Source organism: Carettochelys insculpta, chromosome 1 (genome assembly GCF_033958435.1).
Source record: "Carettochelys insculpta isolate YL-2023 chromosome 1, ASM3395843v1, whole genome shotgun sequence".
Classification (NCBI taxonomy): Eukaryota; Metazoa; Chordata; order Testudines; family Carettochelyidae; genus Carettochelys; species Carettochelys insculpta.
Window position 1 is genome coordinate 317,133,251 of NC_134137.1, and position 17,119 is coordinate 317,150,369.

A 17,119-nucleotide genomic window follows, 5' to 3' on the forward strand; every position below is an offset into this window, starting at 1 on the left:
CAAAGATAAAACAAAAGACTTCCCCAACCCTCTTTAACACCGCTTATATTTGTTTGCCTAATATCTAGGGACATAATTAAAACACCAGACTGTTGAGCTTACCAATCTCATTGCAAACTTCTTCAATGACAGGTTGTGTGACCATTAATTTTTAACATCAAAAATATCAGACAGCATATTACACAGTACCTCAATAAAATGGCCTGAATTTTGGAGATGAAGGCACATACTTACCCCACATATCCCAAATGGAGTTGTAGTTGCTCAGTACGTCTGAAAATCAGTCCATAGTCCACTTATTTAGATAGCTAAATGTGAATATAGATACCTAACTGGGCATTCAGTTTTGAAAGGTTTGCCCTAATACTTCATATACCGAAAAAGGTATATTGGTAAATGTATACGTGTATGCCGGATAAATGTATGGGTTTCCTGTGGCATATGCAACAACAACTTCGAGTGTAAGGAGAGTTCTCTTCTGACTGTTCATCCATTTCAAATTTGATGATTTTTTTTTTAGTTTAGCCACATATGGGAAGAGCACACACATCTTTCAGAAAAATAATTCTTACTTATGTGTCTGTCTTCTACATTGCAGATCTTACATATTAGTTATTTTAAAGGCCTGTCCAGATTTGGCTTGTCAGAATTAAAAATTGTTGATGTACTTGTGCAAAATGAATGTTATTGATCCATTTCTATTTTCTTTGTCTGACAAATAGGATATTTTGCTGAATTTAACTATTTTTAAATATTTTCCCCTGACATTGCTGTGATCATTTTCCTTCTTTGATATCATGCTTTTGTGATAAGGGGCATTATCTTTCTTTCAACAACATTTTTTGTCATTCTGTATATTCCATGAATCCCAGTTTTGTTTTATGTAATTAATTCCATAACATTGTAGTACCTGACTTATGTTTGTTTCTTAGGCAAACGTGTAAAACTCTTCAAGCCTGAATGGAGAAGTAGAAAAAAAGGAGGTTTCTGCTGTACCTGATGGCAATTTTTGATTTTTCCACATACACAAAATATTCTGGCTTCATGCTGGAGCACTAGTTGTGATGAATCCTAGGCTTGGTCGGATTCTAAGGAAAGGCCAGAAGTTTCGTTGAGGAGTAAAGAATCAAAACCACTCCAGAAATGTGCTCCAGCCCTGGTTTATTACTCTCACAGCAGCAGGTGTGTACAAATACAGGTTTCCACAGTCTTAACAGAATTTCTTGTTCCTTACTCTTTATTGTAGTTACTTATAGTGCTCTGTGTCTCCATGAAGCTTGGGTTACTGTTAGGAAGAATAATTGGGTATATCTTCAGGACAGATGATGTACTCTGCTGCTGAAGAGTATAGAGGTGTCAACCAATTACTTTCTAGGGCCTTTCCTCCACCATACTGCTCTTTGAGGTAGAGCAAATGCCTTGAATTTGAATTGATCAAGAATCTACCAAGACCGTGTACCAATACTCCACTGGAAGGGATTCAGACACTCTGGCTATGAGAACAGTATGAGATGCTACATAGATCAGAACAGAAGAATGTATGTGTCACTCTCAGACATGTAATGTCTTCATAGGAGGTAGCTCTTCTTCTTGCATTGGATCCTTCAACGCCCCAGAAAAAGTTTAACATAAAGCAAAGAAGTGGCTTCTGTTATATTTCTAAAGACTTTTGGAGGTTGAACACTTTTGTTTAAAAACAGTATTTTAGATAAAGTACTATGGAACCCAGTGCAGTTTCCTGGAAAACATGCAGTGCTCTAAAATGAACAGCAATTTGTCTATAGTCCCAGCTTTAACAATGGCTTAGTACATACTAAGTAGGGATGGACTGAGTTCCCAGAAGTCTGAAGCTTCTTTTTATCTGGGCTTTGGATCAGATTTTAAAACCAAGAGCCCAGTTCTGCATTCCTTGCCCATCAGACTTTTCCCATTCAAGTCCCTGGGAGTGAAGAGGCAAGTGTCATGTACAACCGGGCCCTAAACTGGCATGTTGGCAACCAGTTTACACTCTGTCTAGAATACATCTAATATACTTCCTAATTTATTCATGAAACTTATTAAAGACAGGAAAGGTTTGATGTTTGGTGTCTTCAGAGATACAGGAAACTTTAGAGCCATTTGGCTGTATTGGGAAGTGTTCCCTTTGATATATAGAATAAGTTGTATTCAAGCACACTAATTCAAGCACATTTCTCCACAGCTGAGTGACTATGGGACTCTTGAGAAACTGCGTAGACCAAAACTTTTGAATTTAGTTGGCTAAAATTTTGAAAAGTATCTATATGCTTAGACACCAAGGTCCCTAAGTCTTATCAAAAGTTAATGATCCTGGAGGCATCTGAGTAAGTAGCCTGATTTTTCAGAGGTGCTGGGCACGTGCATCTTTAACTGAAGTCACTCAAGTATGAATATTGTAGTCTGTGTCACTGTGTGATTTGCCAAAGCCAAATATCAGGTCTGTGGCAGACCATGACTACAACATAGGCTTCCTGATTCTCAGTTCTCCCCTTTAACAAGTAGATCAGGTGTAAGCTAGGAGAGTTTTGGTTGAATGTTTTTAAAGTTTCCAGAACTTTTGAAACAATTTCCTGAACTTCCTGGGACCTGGTTGCCTGTAAATCCACCTATACTTACTGGATAATACATCTGCATTTATGTGCCTAATTGTAGACACCCATGTGTGAAAATTTTGTCCTCAACATCTATACATTCCAGTTTTTCCACTTTTAAAAAGCGAACAATAAAATATTTATCTCACATGAGTGATGTGAGGTTTATTTTATGAACAAGTGTTAAAAAAAACCTTAAGATCCTCAGGTGCAAGGCATTGTAGTACTGCATAGTAATACAGTGATAACAGTGAATGCCTTCCAATCTCATATGCTGATCTTTTTCAGAGTGGATGAATGTGCCCAAGTGGCAGTGCAAACTGTCACCTGCTTCATAAAGTGCATATGAATGATAATTTATGGCAAGCACATTGTATGGATTGCAGAGTTCCAAGAGATGCTGCATGTCCATCTGTTCAAAAGATTTGTTTCTAGCCTAGATCTCCATTTGGAGAGTGCAGAAACTAAAAACCATTGACAGACATTTCTGGTTGTGCAAGCCAACACTGATTCTAAATGCTAATACTGCTATTTGGCCTTTAAAAGAAAAATATGGTTATTCCCATAGAAATAAGTAACTAGTACAACTCAGTTGGCTCTGTTTCCTGTTAGGAAAAGTTCACAAATGAATTGATTTTTTTGTGCCTTTTATTAATGTTTTTGGGAAGCATTAGTGCCTTGCTATGAGCATACGAACATGAATTCTGGAGGAGAAATGGAAGGAAGTTTACTGTGGCCACATAACAGAGGTCCTCCTTGTTGCAAGATTACAGAACTCTGGCCCCATTCCCAAGTATTACAAATGTAAGGCACAGTTCCGTTCAACTTTATTCACACAAGTAAGGGCTGACAGAAGAAGGTACAAGAGACAAGCATATATGAATATTACCTTATGAAAACATGGGATAGCTTAGCATGTATATTGTTGTGTCTTGGAGAATAACATGAAACTCAGGAATTCTGTGCAATGTCTCTTTCTTTAAAAGGAGAATCTGGCAGCGATTCCTATATCTAGGTTGCCTAATATTACCCATTTTAAGGTCTCATAGTTCCATTGTTTGCAGTAGGCTTTAGAGAGTCCCCGTTAGAATATCAGGCCAGTGCCATTTCTTTGTCCTAAGAAATTCCATTTCAGCTATGATCTGAAGAAGTGGGTCTGTCCCACGAAAGCCCATCACCTAATAAATTATTTTGTTAGTCTTTAAAGTGCTACATGACTGCATTTTTGTTCTGATAGAATACAGACTAACGCGGCTATCTCTCTGTCTCATTTTGATTAGGGTGACATATAAAGTATTAAACCCCACCAGAGTGTCTCAGAAAATTGTTGATGGCCTGCCCAAATGTCTAAACTTTCTCAGGCCAGACTCACCGCTCAGCAGCATCACCACACCCTCCTTTGAGAACATCAAAGGTTTAGCAAAGCAGCTGTAGCAGGGTAGGACAGAGGAGAGCTGCGCTGGATTCCCCAGATCCAAAAATGACCCTTAGTGTTCCTGTAACACTCTCCTGGGAAATACAGTGTTAATTCTACCCCCTTTTGTACAGTAAACGCTTTCATATCTGGCAGCCCCAAGATCAGGAGGTTCCTGTATAGTCAAATGTTCTGGATAAGAGAATGGTATACCAGGGAATGCATAACACTAACAAGTTTATATATTAGGAAACTAATATGTATGCAAAGTGCTTTGTTTAACAAACAACAGTAGTACTGTACACTGTGAACTTACCCTGTATTTGCTGCCTTTATCAGTATTTACTTTCACTATATTGTACCTATGTACAGGGTAACTGAAGTTTACTTATGGTTAAAATGCTGGTTATTTGAGTGTTCTGGGTAATAGAATGTCAGATATGAAAGCGTTTACTGTATATGCATTATAATGCCATCTTTAAACTGCATTGTAGCGTACTGTTTTTGCCCACCAAACCTCAACCATATTCAGTGCATGGGATTGGCTCATAGGGAAAACTTTAAAGTTGTATGGGCAACCATAAATCTGGCAGGTCTTAATTTTTGCCTGCTTAACTTTGCAACCTAATTCTTCTCATATAATAGTTATGTATATAATATATATAGTGTAGTCAAGAAATCAAAGGAACTGTCTGTCCAAATGCTGATGATGTTCAAAGCATTATAAAAATAGCTGAAGAACACAGAATGGTCCAGTGCACATTGATTTCAAAATATTATGCACTGTCGGCAGCTGGCTATGTATCATCTAATATTATTAAACTGTTAAGTGAGAAAAATTAGGTGTCTCTATTACATTTATAACCAACCCTTTGGTTAACAAATACATATAGATGTATTTACTACTCCAAATTAATAGGTATCTATGTAAAACATGCTGTATCACATATGGACTGGATCCTGCAACCTTTACACACATAGGAATATATGACCCCAGTGCCAACAGTCTCACTAAGCAAAGAGGAACTGATCAGATGAGTAAAGGTTGCTCTTGGGTTTGCTCTTACGCTAACAGACACAGAAAAGTGTTACTTTTGTTTCTGAGCAAGCAGGAGCAGCTGTATTGGATGTTCATTTTCAGGCAAGGGAAGAGGCTACTACAGAGTCCCGGGAATTCAGAAGTGCAAGGCAGCTTTAATTTGTAGTCAGGGTTGCAGGGCTGGAATCTCCCCTTAGAATATGTTGAATCAATGTCTACCCAATCAACCATCTGTGCCCTCTCCTAGCTAGCAATATCAACTTTTTGAGCTGCACAGCATACATCTGAGGCCTGATCTACACTACAGGGCAACGAAAATGATTAGGGGGCTGGAGCACATGACCTGTGAGGAAAGGCTGACAGACTTGGGCTTATTTAGTTTGCAGAAGAGACGAGTGAGGGGCAATTTGACAGCAGTCTTCAACTTCCTGAAGGGCAGCTCTAAAGAGGATGAAGAGAAGATGACAAAACAAGGAGCAATGGTCTGACGTTACAGAGGGAGAGGTGTAGGTTGGATATTAGGAAAAACTATTTCACCAGGAGAGTGGTGAAGCAATGGAATGTGTTACACAGAGAGGTGGTGGAATCTCCATCCCGAGAGGTTTTTAAGTCCCGGCTTGACAAAGTCCTGTCTGGGATGATTTAGTTAGGGTTGATCCTGCTTCAGGCAGGGGGCTAGAATAGATGACCTCTTGAGGTCCCTTCCAGCCCTAGGATTCTATGATACAGGGTTAGGTGGACAATAAGCTGCCTTGCATCAACTTAGCTGTGGAAGTATCTCCTCTTAAATTTGTCTCCTGCCAATATGAATGCCTCTCTGCCTCGACTTAGTAACATCACCTTTTTGTAGACTCCTTTTTGAGTTTGAGATTGTTGAAGATCTCCTGGTTAAAGCCGGCGGTCTCTTAATATATTGCCTATCTTTCCATGCAGAGGTCACAGTTGATGTAATTAGACTGACACAGCGCTAGTGTAGTCACTTTGTTGCTTAGATCAATTGTGACCTTCAGGAGCCATTTCACAGTGCAGCACCATGGCTATACAATCAATATAATTGTTGCAGGTGAGAATGTTCACTGCCAACACAAATGATTTAATAACTATAGTGGCTGTATGCTGACGTAAGTTAGGTGGACATAACTTTGTAGTGAAGACATTGCCTCAGTTATGCTGGCAAAAGATGGTGTAACACAGGGCTGAATCTGACTATATATGAAGAAATGTAAAATTTGGTTATATTAAATGACATAGCATTGTTTTAAAATAAAGTAAGTGAGTTATGTACAATTATAGCCAACTTACAGTAGCCATTTGCCAATTTAAATTAAAAAGTCTACAACTGCAGTGTAATTATTCTTTAATTGCTCATTGAGACTATAGAAATGAAGTAAGTCTAATTTGTTGTATTCATAACATAACAAGTGTGTGCAAAAATATATTAGCATAAAGAGAGCAATTATGGTCCAAGTATGAGTAAATTAACTCAAATACATGTTTAGGATGTTAAAGGTATTATGCCCTTTTTCCCACGAAGCAGCAGAAATGTTAATTTTTCAGATTTACTATTAAATGAAATGTTGGTTGAAATTGATTTGTGCCCATTTGCAGTGATACTGTTCTTTTAGGATTTTAGAGAGACTATATACTGATGTCAGATCTTGTTTTTCCATTAAAAAAATTGGCACAACCCCTTGCCTTCCAGCTGCTCAAATGAAAATCTTGCACACTATCCAAAACCAAACATTTCTGTAAATAACACAGATATAAACTAGCTTAAATTTAACTCCTTCTTTAGTTAATTGACTTCAGCATCCAAGGGATTTATCCTTCTCTTAATGTGTATGTGGGTGTGTAATGTCCATTGATGTTATTGGATGATATGTGCTTGCTCATAAGAAGAATTGAATGCTACATAATGGCAAAGACAGACCACTATAAGAGTCACTCAGATTAACAGGATGTGGCCTGTAGGTTAAAAAAAAAAAAGGAGGACAGGTGGAGTAGCATCAGTGCTGGCATGGGAAAGCCGTAAAAATGCCAATGAAATAATAGTAATGAAAAAAAAGCTAAAAAAATAAAGTCAGCGAGTCTTGATTTCATCTTCCACATAAACACGATTGACACCCAGTGCAATAGTGTTTTGTTGTACTGTACAACTGATTGTCAGAAATATTTATTATAACACTGTTTATACGGAGAATTATAAAGCTAGTGGGTGCTACCCATATTTAGTGCTAGATTTTCTTTTAAAGTCTGACCCATGTCTTTCACAATTGTGAAAATGCCCAATTACAGTAGATGTACGTCTGCTGTGAAGACAGCCGTGTAGATATGTAACTGGCCATTGGGTATGAAAACGCTCCTTTTTCTGTTTGTCCATGCAGGGACTTGGATACCTTTGGTGTTATGAAAATAATAACAAAAGTTTACGTGTATGTTGCTACACACATTCAAAGCCTTTTGACCTGTGAATCCTGAGTTTAAAATCATTTTATCTGTATATCAGCTCATACAGTATATGCATTAGAGTAATACATACAATATCTTGCTCTGCAAATTGGTAAAATTAATATTATTGTACATCTTTTACGAGCTTCATGATTCTGTTACTGTCCAACAGCAAATTGTATAAAATGACATTCAGGATTTGGTACACAGGGACCTTGGTTTACTTAGTTTCATGGCAAATGCACTAGGAAAATCATGCCAGTGGTTAGAAGTTTGTTGAATGAAACACAGAAAGGGGGAAACAAATCAAAGCCAGGCAAAAAGCCCTGAAAAGGAAATTGAGTGATTGTTGAAAACAAACTTAATTAAAATCTAACAAAGACTCTTTGTCAGAGAGGGTGAATCTTGGTTAGTCTCTTATTCTGTCAAACAGTTCTTTTTGGTGGGAAAGAGAGAATTAGTTCTGTTGTGCAGTTTCGAGATGTGAATGATAATCATTACCCTGCTTTTGTCAGAAGACAAACAAAATGGAGAGAAGACACAGGATAAAAAGATGGGGTGAAATTTGATATTTGTTGCTGTCCTTAGGATAGTGATCAGCTGGTCAGTCATGGATGGATGCTCTGTGCTGGCAAGTCGGTCGCAGCAGCTGTTGCAGTTTACCTTGGCTTTCCTCCCTGGTCTGGGATATCATGTCGTTGTTCTGATGAGGGCCGTCTCTTCCACTGGTCCTTCTTGGGCCAAGCAGAGCTGAATGGGCATCTTATCTCCCCACCCATACCGATGCCACAGCAGTATAGTTAATTTCATGGTCAGAGGAGAAGCTGAGAGGAAGGAAGGTGGAAAAAAACAGACAGATAAGAGAGAGAAAAACAGTAAAATCTCACCAGTATCAGTCTAGGTTTCTTGCTGGTGTAGCCACGATGGTTGAATGCCCTTACTGGAGTATCAAGATCTGCGTATTGTGGCAAAAATCCTTCCACCACAGGCACAGTCGTGGTAAAAGTCCTTTTCTTTTTAATTTTCTTTCTTTCTTTCCCATCTACTTACTATTTTGTCCACTAATTAGGCCTAATTTTAAACTATCAATTTTCATTCATTCATTTCCAATCCCCTATTCTGTTTTTACTAGTCATAATTTTAACACTCTTTGACTATGGTTACACTGACCCAAACTGCCAGCAGCAGTATGCAAATGGACAGTCTTGAAAATGCTCATGACTGTTCATTTGCATGTTTGCTGACCGGTAGATGCCACTGGCACAAAAAAAGCTGCATAAACATGGTTCTGCTGGTGAAGCCCCCCTTTGTTGTCAGCCTCTTATGCCTGATTTTTTCCAGGCATAAGAGGGTGCCAACAAAGGGTGGGTTTCACTGGCAGACCCATGTTTACACAGCTTTTTTTGTGCCAGCAGCAGCATCTGCCAGTGAGCAAATATGCAAATGAGAGGTTATTTGCACTTTCAAGACCTCCCATTTGCATACTGCGGCTGGTGGTTCGGGTCAGTGTGACCACAGCCTTAGGCTATGCCTGCACTACAGCGATCTGTCAACAGAATTTACGGTTGGGAGATTCCACAACTTCTGTTGACAGCTTGCATCCAGGCTGCGAAGTGTATCGAAAGAGTGATCCACTCTGTCCAATGAGAGTGTGTGGACTGCCCAGCATCTCTCTTGACAAAATGGCTGACCAAAAGCACAGCAGACGGGGCTTCCCAATGTCCTGTAATCCCTGTTTGTCGACAGAAGGCCCTGTGGAACTCCAGACTGGCTTTCTGTTGACAGATCTCTGTCAATAGAGGCATTCTGCATTGTGGTGGGGGAGGGGAGGGTGTGGCAGAATGCTGTTGACAAATATGCCACTTTCTGTCCATTTACTGCCAAGAGAACACCTTGGGAATGTGGTCAAGTATGGGAGGGGTAGCCGTGTTAGTCTGGATCTGTAACAGCAACGAAGGGTCCTGTGGCACCATGTAGACTAACAGAAAAGTTTTGAGCATGAGCTTTCGTGAGCACAGGGAACGTGGATACTTCTTGTGGGATTTGTCAATAAAACCTTCTAGTGTAGACATAGCCTTTGAGTGGTATCAGTTTCAATTCAGCTAGTCTTTCTGTGTACTTAAATGTTTTTACAAACCAATTTTGTGCAGCAGGCAATTGTATCAGTTCATGAACCCTTTACTTGATTTCCATTGGTGTGTGTGCCATGATACTCAGCTGATTAAGGTTTCCGTATGTCAAACTCTCAACCTTGTGTAACAGTGTTCAGTGTTCTACGGTTTCAGGGTCATGTAAACCCTGTCGCTACATCTACACTAGAGAGTTTTGTTGACAAAACAGGTGTTTTGTCAACAAAACCTGTGGAGCATCCACACTAAAAATGCATTATGTTGACATACTGTCGACAGAACTCAGCACTTTTGCCAACATCCTTCTGCCTCTCCACCATGAGGCAGAATGCCTTTCTTAACAGAATCTGTTGTCTATATATATATCTATATATCTATAGATATATATATATATACACACATACATATATATGTATATATATATATATCATCCCTCTGTCAGCAAACAGGGCTTCTGGGTCACCAGGGATCCCTGTCTGCTATGCTTCTGGTTGGCCATTCTCTCAAGAGAACAGCTGGGCAGTCCAGCCACTCTCTGTAGACAGAGCACATCAACAGAGTGATCTGCTTGCTTGTGTGGCCATGGTCTGTCAACAAAAGTTTTTTCTGAGGATCTCTTCCAACAGCAACTACTATCAACAGCTCACTCTAAAGTAGACATAGCCTTTGAGTAGACCTTTGTGTGTCATCAGATTTAATAGGTCATCTTTATTTTACCCAGTAGTGTGCCTCCTGGGGATTCATCTGAAGAGTCCAAACCTCTGAGCAATTTCAAAAGGCTGCCATTGGGGAGGAGGAATGCTTTCCTGCACTTCCCATGTTTCCCAATCCATCTAACATAGAATTTTTCCTTTCCCAGATGACACTGGTCTAAGGTGCTAGATATACAACATTCCAACCCATATCAGCAACAGATTTAAAGACTCCTGTGTGGTAAATTTCCGGGCTAAAATATGCTTCAGACTGACTTGTATGACTGCAATGCTGGGAGCTTGTCCTTTCAGTAGTATAAATTTTTCTCAGTTCTGAGGAAGCTAAAGTACAGTGCACATCAGAGAGATTATCCATTGATAGGGTGCATCAGGAATAGTGCCCCACTGAGTTCACCATCCATTTTGGTCGATTTCATGGTCACAGGAATTTAAAAATCAGAAATTTCATGATTTCACCTATTTAAATTTGAAATTTCACAATGTTGTAATTTTTAGGGGTCCTGACCCAAGAGGACTTGTGGGGGACCCCTGTATAACTGGCGGGGGGGGGGTGGGAGGGACTGTGGCACTGCTACCTTTACTTTGGCTGGTGGCAGCACTGCCTTTAGAGCTGGGCACTTGGAATATGGTGTCTGCTGGCTGGAAGCCCATCTCTGAAAGCAGAGGTACCATCAGCGGCTGTGCAAAAGTATGGATGGCATGGTATGCCATTGCCACCCTTACTTCCTCACTGCTGTCTGTAGGTTTGGGCCCTCAGTCAGCAGCCAGCACTGTCCAGTGGCCAAACTCTGAAGGCAGCAGCACAAAAATAAGTGACTTGGTATGGTAATGCTATCCTTACTTCCACACTGCCGCTGGCGGGGTGCTGCCTTCAGAGCTGGATGCCCAGCCAACAGTCACTGCTCTTTGGTTGCCCAGTGACATCTTGATCCCCCCACCCAATAAAATGATATTGTAATCCTCTGGCAATTCTCTTTTGCCTCTGGTCCCTCAATTTCATAGAATCATAGAATACTAGGACTGGAAGAGACCTCGAGAGGCCATCGAGTCCAGCCCCCTGCCCCAATGGCAGGACCAAGTACGGTCTAAATTTAAGAAATGCTTGTCTCCCCTGTGAAATCCATATACTGGTGTCAGCAATCCCCAGCACGGGTGCCAAGAGTGGCACATGAGACGATTCTCACCAGCACACGAAGCAGGAGTTCAGCCCCACCCATCCCTCCCCCATGCAGCCTCGAGCTTGCTCAAAGCCATGCCTACTGGGGATTAACAAAAGACCAGCTAATGCTACCAACGACCACCTAAACGGCAAAGCTCTGCATCTTAATATATTTATTGACGAAGCTGTTGTAAGTAGGACTGTTAGTAAGTAGGACTGTTAGTGATTTTAAAAAGTATCACCAGCACTTGCACTGTACATAGAGGTCAAAAGGTCAGGTTTTGGCACTCCTCCTCAGAAAGGTTGCTGATCCCTGCTGTATAGTATGGGGCAAAAGCACATGAAAGATGAGAGTGCATGGTCTGTAACTGGTTATTTTTCACGGCTATGAATTTGGTAAGGCCATGACTGTTTAGTACTGCCTTCTTAGGAGGAATGCCATCCTTCTGTGCTAGTAAAGATTCCTCCTTCCCAATGACAGCCCTTTGAAATTGCTCAGAGGTTTGGAATGTTCAGATGAATCCCCAGGAGGCACATTATTGGGTAAAGTGAAGATGATATATCTTCACACTAGTAGGGTTTTTACACTCCCAGCACTCCCTCCTACTACTGTCTGCAAGAGAATTTTGTCTGTTTAATTTGCTGCAATTGTCTGTATATTTTTCAAATTAAATCAGCATAAATCTTTCTGGGGAATGGATCTGGGGTAGGTATGCTGTATTGGCCATATTATTTTTGAAACCGCAGCACAATAATGTATTACCTGACTTTTGTATTAATTTTTATTTTGTTTTTCAGACAATTGAGCAGAGTACAATAGTCATACGAGGCTGCGTCAGCCAGCAAAATTTTGTAAACAAGAGTAGTATAATAAACATGTATCACAGAACTCACACAGCATGTGTCATAGGAATCACAAATTGTATTACTGCTTTTCTAGTGCAAACTCTAGAAATTACCCAATGTTGAAGGCAAAACTAAGTAATGAAACTCCTAAATCAATCTTTTTAAAATTCTGCTCAATGTGTCTGCTCTGCAGAGCTGACAAGAGCTGTATGCAAATGATTTTGCTGAGGGCAAAGGAATGCTTCATCATTAACAAGCATGACCCTTCTCTCTATGATCAAAATGTAAAACATATGGCCCTTGATGTGACAGACTGTGCTTGGGACCAATCCAATGCATTGCTCCTGAAGAGTAGAATTGTGCCCCTTGACACAATTTTATATTAAAAAAGTAACAAGATCATTAATTGTGTCCACTGACACAGCAGAAATATTCCTCAAATTAATATTTCTTTAATATGACAGGAGTTGTTTTTTAAACATTTCATGTTTAAAATGGAAATCAGACATAGGGAAAATCCAATTACTGTGAAATATTTTGTCTTCCACTTGCTTTCCCTATGGTTCTTCTCGTTTATGTTAGGCTGGGTGAAACAGCTCAAGTGAAATTTTGATATTTACTGTATGAACAATGAATAATAGACTGAACTAAGCTTTTGTTTATGCTATGTATGCTTTTCTTCTCAAATGCTCCTTCCCCTATGAAATTACCAGTGCTTGGCAAAATATAGTTTTTCTTCAACGCCGTGTCTACACTAGCCCCCTCCTTTTGGAGGGGGCATGTTAATGAGGGATTTCGGCAGATGCTAATGAGGCACTGCCATGAATATGCAGTGCCTCATTAGCATACTGGGAGCAATGTGTGATTCTAAAGTGTTGCTTTCTAAATGCACGCTGCCTGTGTAGACAGGGGCCTTTAGAAAGACCCCCTGATTTCTAAAGTCCCTTCTTCCCGTTGTGTAGACATAGCCTTGCTGATAATTATGCCCACGTTTCAGTGCTTCACAACACTTCAGTATCATACACACATTTACCCTACATAAATCCAGATGCTATATCTAAAACTTTGCTATACTTTCATTTTCTTTTTCTTTACAGGTAACCCGATAGCTAATGACAACTCAAGTCTCTGTCAAGGCTGATAAAGCTAACCGAACAGGAATGTCATACCTACAGGCAATCCTGGAAGTGAGTTTACACTGCTGGGGCATATTGGCTTGCAATCACCAACAGCTTGAGATCAAAACTCCTGGAAAGTCATTGTGAACTTCTTTGTCACAGAGATTTCAACTGTTTGAACTATGTACACTTACAAAATTGCACTTGCTGAGGAATTTATGGCAGCAATCTAAGGCGGTGATGCTGAGAGGGTGTAGAAGAGGCAGCAATCTTTTGGGTTCTCCATTCCAGACTGACAGCCTTTCATCTTTGCAGAAGCAGTCTGCGAAATGCACTGGTTCTTTCACTCTGAAATGCTCCCTGGCTCTATGTACAAATTGCTGGTGGGACTGCACGCTACTTTAATCAAATTTATGTTGCAGAACTTGTCCTCTGGCATAGCACAGTTTTAGACCTTTTTATTTGTATTTCTAATCTTGAGTCTCTGAACAGGCTACGTTTCAACATCTTGAAGTTGCTTTTGTTATAGGAATGGAAATATATATCCATCATTAATAATTATTGTTGACAAGTAATAGTTATCAGAATACATCAATCATATAAGAATGTATAGCCAACCTGACATGTTTCCCTAAGGCTAACTAACTACTGTAGCTCTTTGACAGTTTCATTATAAGTATATTATACCTGTAAAAATATACATTTCCATTTAGTTTGAAGATGATGGGTGTTTCTGGTATGTCCTTTACTTTCTTAACCTGAAGTCCTTCCAAGTTGGCAGTAAACAGTAAATTACATTAGCTAGTCCCCTTTTTGTAAAGGTAAACAGAGATGCATGCAAGTTTTACAATTCTGAGATTGGATGGCATTTATTCAGAGTTTCTTTTAGTAATTTATTTTTTTTAAATTATTTCTTGCTTGAATACGAGTACTATCTGGATGCTTATGTAGATGTCTGCTCAGTCTGTTGATAGAGGAAAAAATATTTCCCCCCACATCTGCAGTTCATGAATGTTTTGCTTGTAGTTATCCAGTTTGGGTCTTCTGAGCATTTCCGTAGTCATTTTCCCAGATTAACATTTATTTTTCCTATATTCTATTTCTGTAGATTTTTTTTCAATGTGCTGTTCTATGAAAACCCTTCATATTTAAAGGCCTTAAAGATATAGGAACTTTATTTCTAAGTTATTAAGGAATGTATAATTTTATACTCCATTTAATGGATTCAGTACCACTGGTGATGGTAAGACAAACGAACCCCGAGAGTTCGCTGTTGTGCTGCATTGATTATGCCTAAGCATGCTGATTGGAGCGAGAGAGAGAGAAATGTAGTATGCTATTTGTCTAAATAGAGACAAAGAGCACAGCATTTCAAAACTAGTGAAAATAATTTTGTCAGGCAGTCTCATTTGAACAGCCTGCATGGTTACAAGTATCTTAAAAAAGGTTACAAGCCATTGACATGGCTAAAGATATAAAGATATAAATTGGGTTCCATGATGGATGATCACACTGGAGCGCTCTGGTTTGTCACAGTGTCCTTGGCTATCCCTAGGAGAGCTAAAAGTTAATGGTTGTTTGGAATAATATGAGATGTACATTTTATCATTCTGCTGAGTAATAATCAAACATTTTGGCAGGAAAAGATATTCTTTTCTGATTAAAATTTAATTTGGATAAATTATAGCACTATTAGCTATCTGTTTTTTTCAAATGGATTACTATTATATGGATTTGTGCTAAAAAGAATATTTTAAGGAGAGAAGTAATTCCTTTGGAACAGTGCAAATTACAAATGTGTAATTTTGTAGAATATGAGTTTAGCCTTAATCTGATCAAAATACTGCATCATGTTTCTCAATATTTGTTTCCTTTGACTTTATTCTCAAAATCAACACTGAAAATACTGTATTATATACAAGTGTAACACATGCTTATCAATAGGTGAAAATAAATGGATTTTCCAATATACTGAATAGATTATCTTCAATAGATTAATGTTGTGACTATTCATAACAAGTGAATAAAATTGTGATATCAAATTGAGTCCCCTGTTTGGATATGCACTTAGAAGATCGATTCTATTTCCCCGTACAGCAAAGGATTTATGTGGAAAAGATGATCGTCGCCTATGTTAATTTCATGTTTTCTTAGGAAAAAAAAAGAGGAACAAATTCTATCATTTTCAATTTTGATAAGGAAGAAGTTTGAAGAGATATGTTAGCATAGTCTTCTATGACACACTGGCATGTGTCAAAGGATAAATATTAGAGTGGAACAAAATTCAGAATTTCAATCCTATGGGAAACTCTGACGTGTAAGCACAGGGTTTGGGGACAAAATATTAAAATTTTTCACAGAAGGGAGATTCTGAAAAAAATTGATTCAGATATTTTTGACCAAAATACAACATTTTGCCATCTCTAAAAACAAAATATTTTTGTTTTGTTCTGTTGTTCTGACCTGCATTTTTTAGGAGTCATTTGAACAGTAAACTGCATTTTCCTATTATGGTGCTTTTCCTCATGGTAGTTCAGGAACTTAGTGTCCACATTTTCCCATATGGACCGGATCCCCTCAATGGACCATATCTCCGGAATCACGTGACTCCCACAATGCACCAAACAGCTTAGTGAGAGAGAAATTGCATTATGGAAGCTGGAGTCCTCCAAAGAGTGCAGCCATATGAAAGAATGGGGACCGAAGTATAATGCCCATAATGCAACATTCTGGAAGGAAAATATTCCTCAACAGATTGTTGAACTGATTCAAAACAAAGTATGTTGGGTCTGTTTGATAAAATTAAATATAAGAATTTGTGTGAAACTCATTTCTATTTTCCTGACAGAAAATCTAATTTTTTCCTGTGTCATCTGTATTTTTCAACAGAAAATTTCTAACCATCTCTAAAAAATATGAAATAACAAAAATATAGCAAGCATATATTTTGTTAATTTGTTGACTATTGGTCAATATGTCAAATACTGCAACTGTTGCTACTGCTGTTTTTAATAGCACTGTAACCATTTATTTGAATATTCTTTCCCAAGCAGCCGCTGTGATTGAGATGCCAGACAATAAAGATCCGCCAGCAAGAATTTTACTTCTGTTTTAGTGTTTCAACACTTCATTGTCACAGCACGCTTAATTCAAGGCAACTTTTTCTGTATTGTATCTTTCATGTTACCTCAAAAATCATTGCATAAGGTGCATAGAACAATTTTGTAAAAACTAAAGGCTATTCTAATCTATATTATTCTATAAGTGACCTTTCAAGCATTTGCATAATCACAAATGCACATGCATTTTGTTAACAGATGTAGTTCAGTGGATTTACTGCCTTTTTGTCCTCATGGGTATTTGGCACCATTGATGATAACGAGAAGGCTGCTTGCATGCACGTTCAGTGAGATGGGACCAATAATCTCAGCAGTCCCCCAAGATTCCCCAAAGACCACAGACCAGATAGGTATCAAAGGTGCCCAGCCAGGGTTTATTGCCAAACAAGGTCCAAACAACAGTTGTCAAATATAGTATACTGTATTGTCCCACTGTACAGGTGTGCCTGCAGTAATGGACTGACACAGCCAGTGGGAATTCCACGGCCCCCTAGGTCAGACAAAGATGGCCCCCAAGACATCACG

At 39.0% G+C, this 17,119-nt stretch overlaps 1 protein-coding gene across 4 annotated transcripts in view; it reads left to right on the plus strand.

Annotated features, from left to right (window-relative positions):
* Nucleotides 1-16,066, plus strand: part of TAFA2 (TAFA chemokine like family member 2) — a 356,648-nt gene extending 340,582 nt beyond the window's left edge. For 3 of the 4 annotated variants that reach the window (XR_012643931.1, XR_012643932.1, XR_012643933.1), the window contains 2 exons: nt 933-1,182; nt 13,455-16,066. Coding sequence is in view for 1 of the 4 variants with exons in the window: in XM_074984063.1 (XP_074840164.1) it covers nt 13,455-13,466 (12 nt within the window). In the remaining 3 variants the exon portion in view is untranslated. The remainder of the gene's footprint in view (nt 1-932; nt 1,183-13,454) is intronic. The other variant, XM_074984063.1, reaches the window with a different exon arrangement.
* Nucleotides 16,067-17,119: the final 1,053 nt, after the last annotated feature.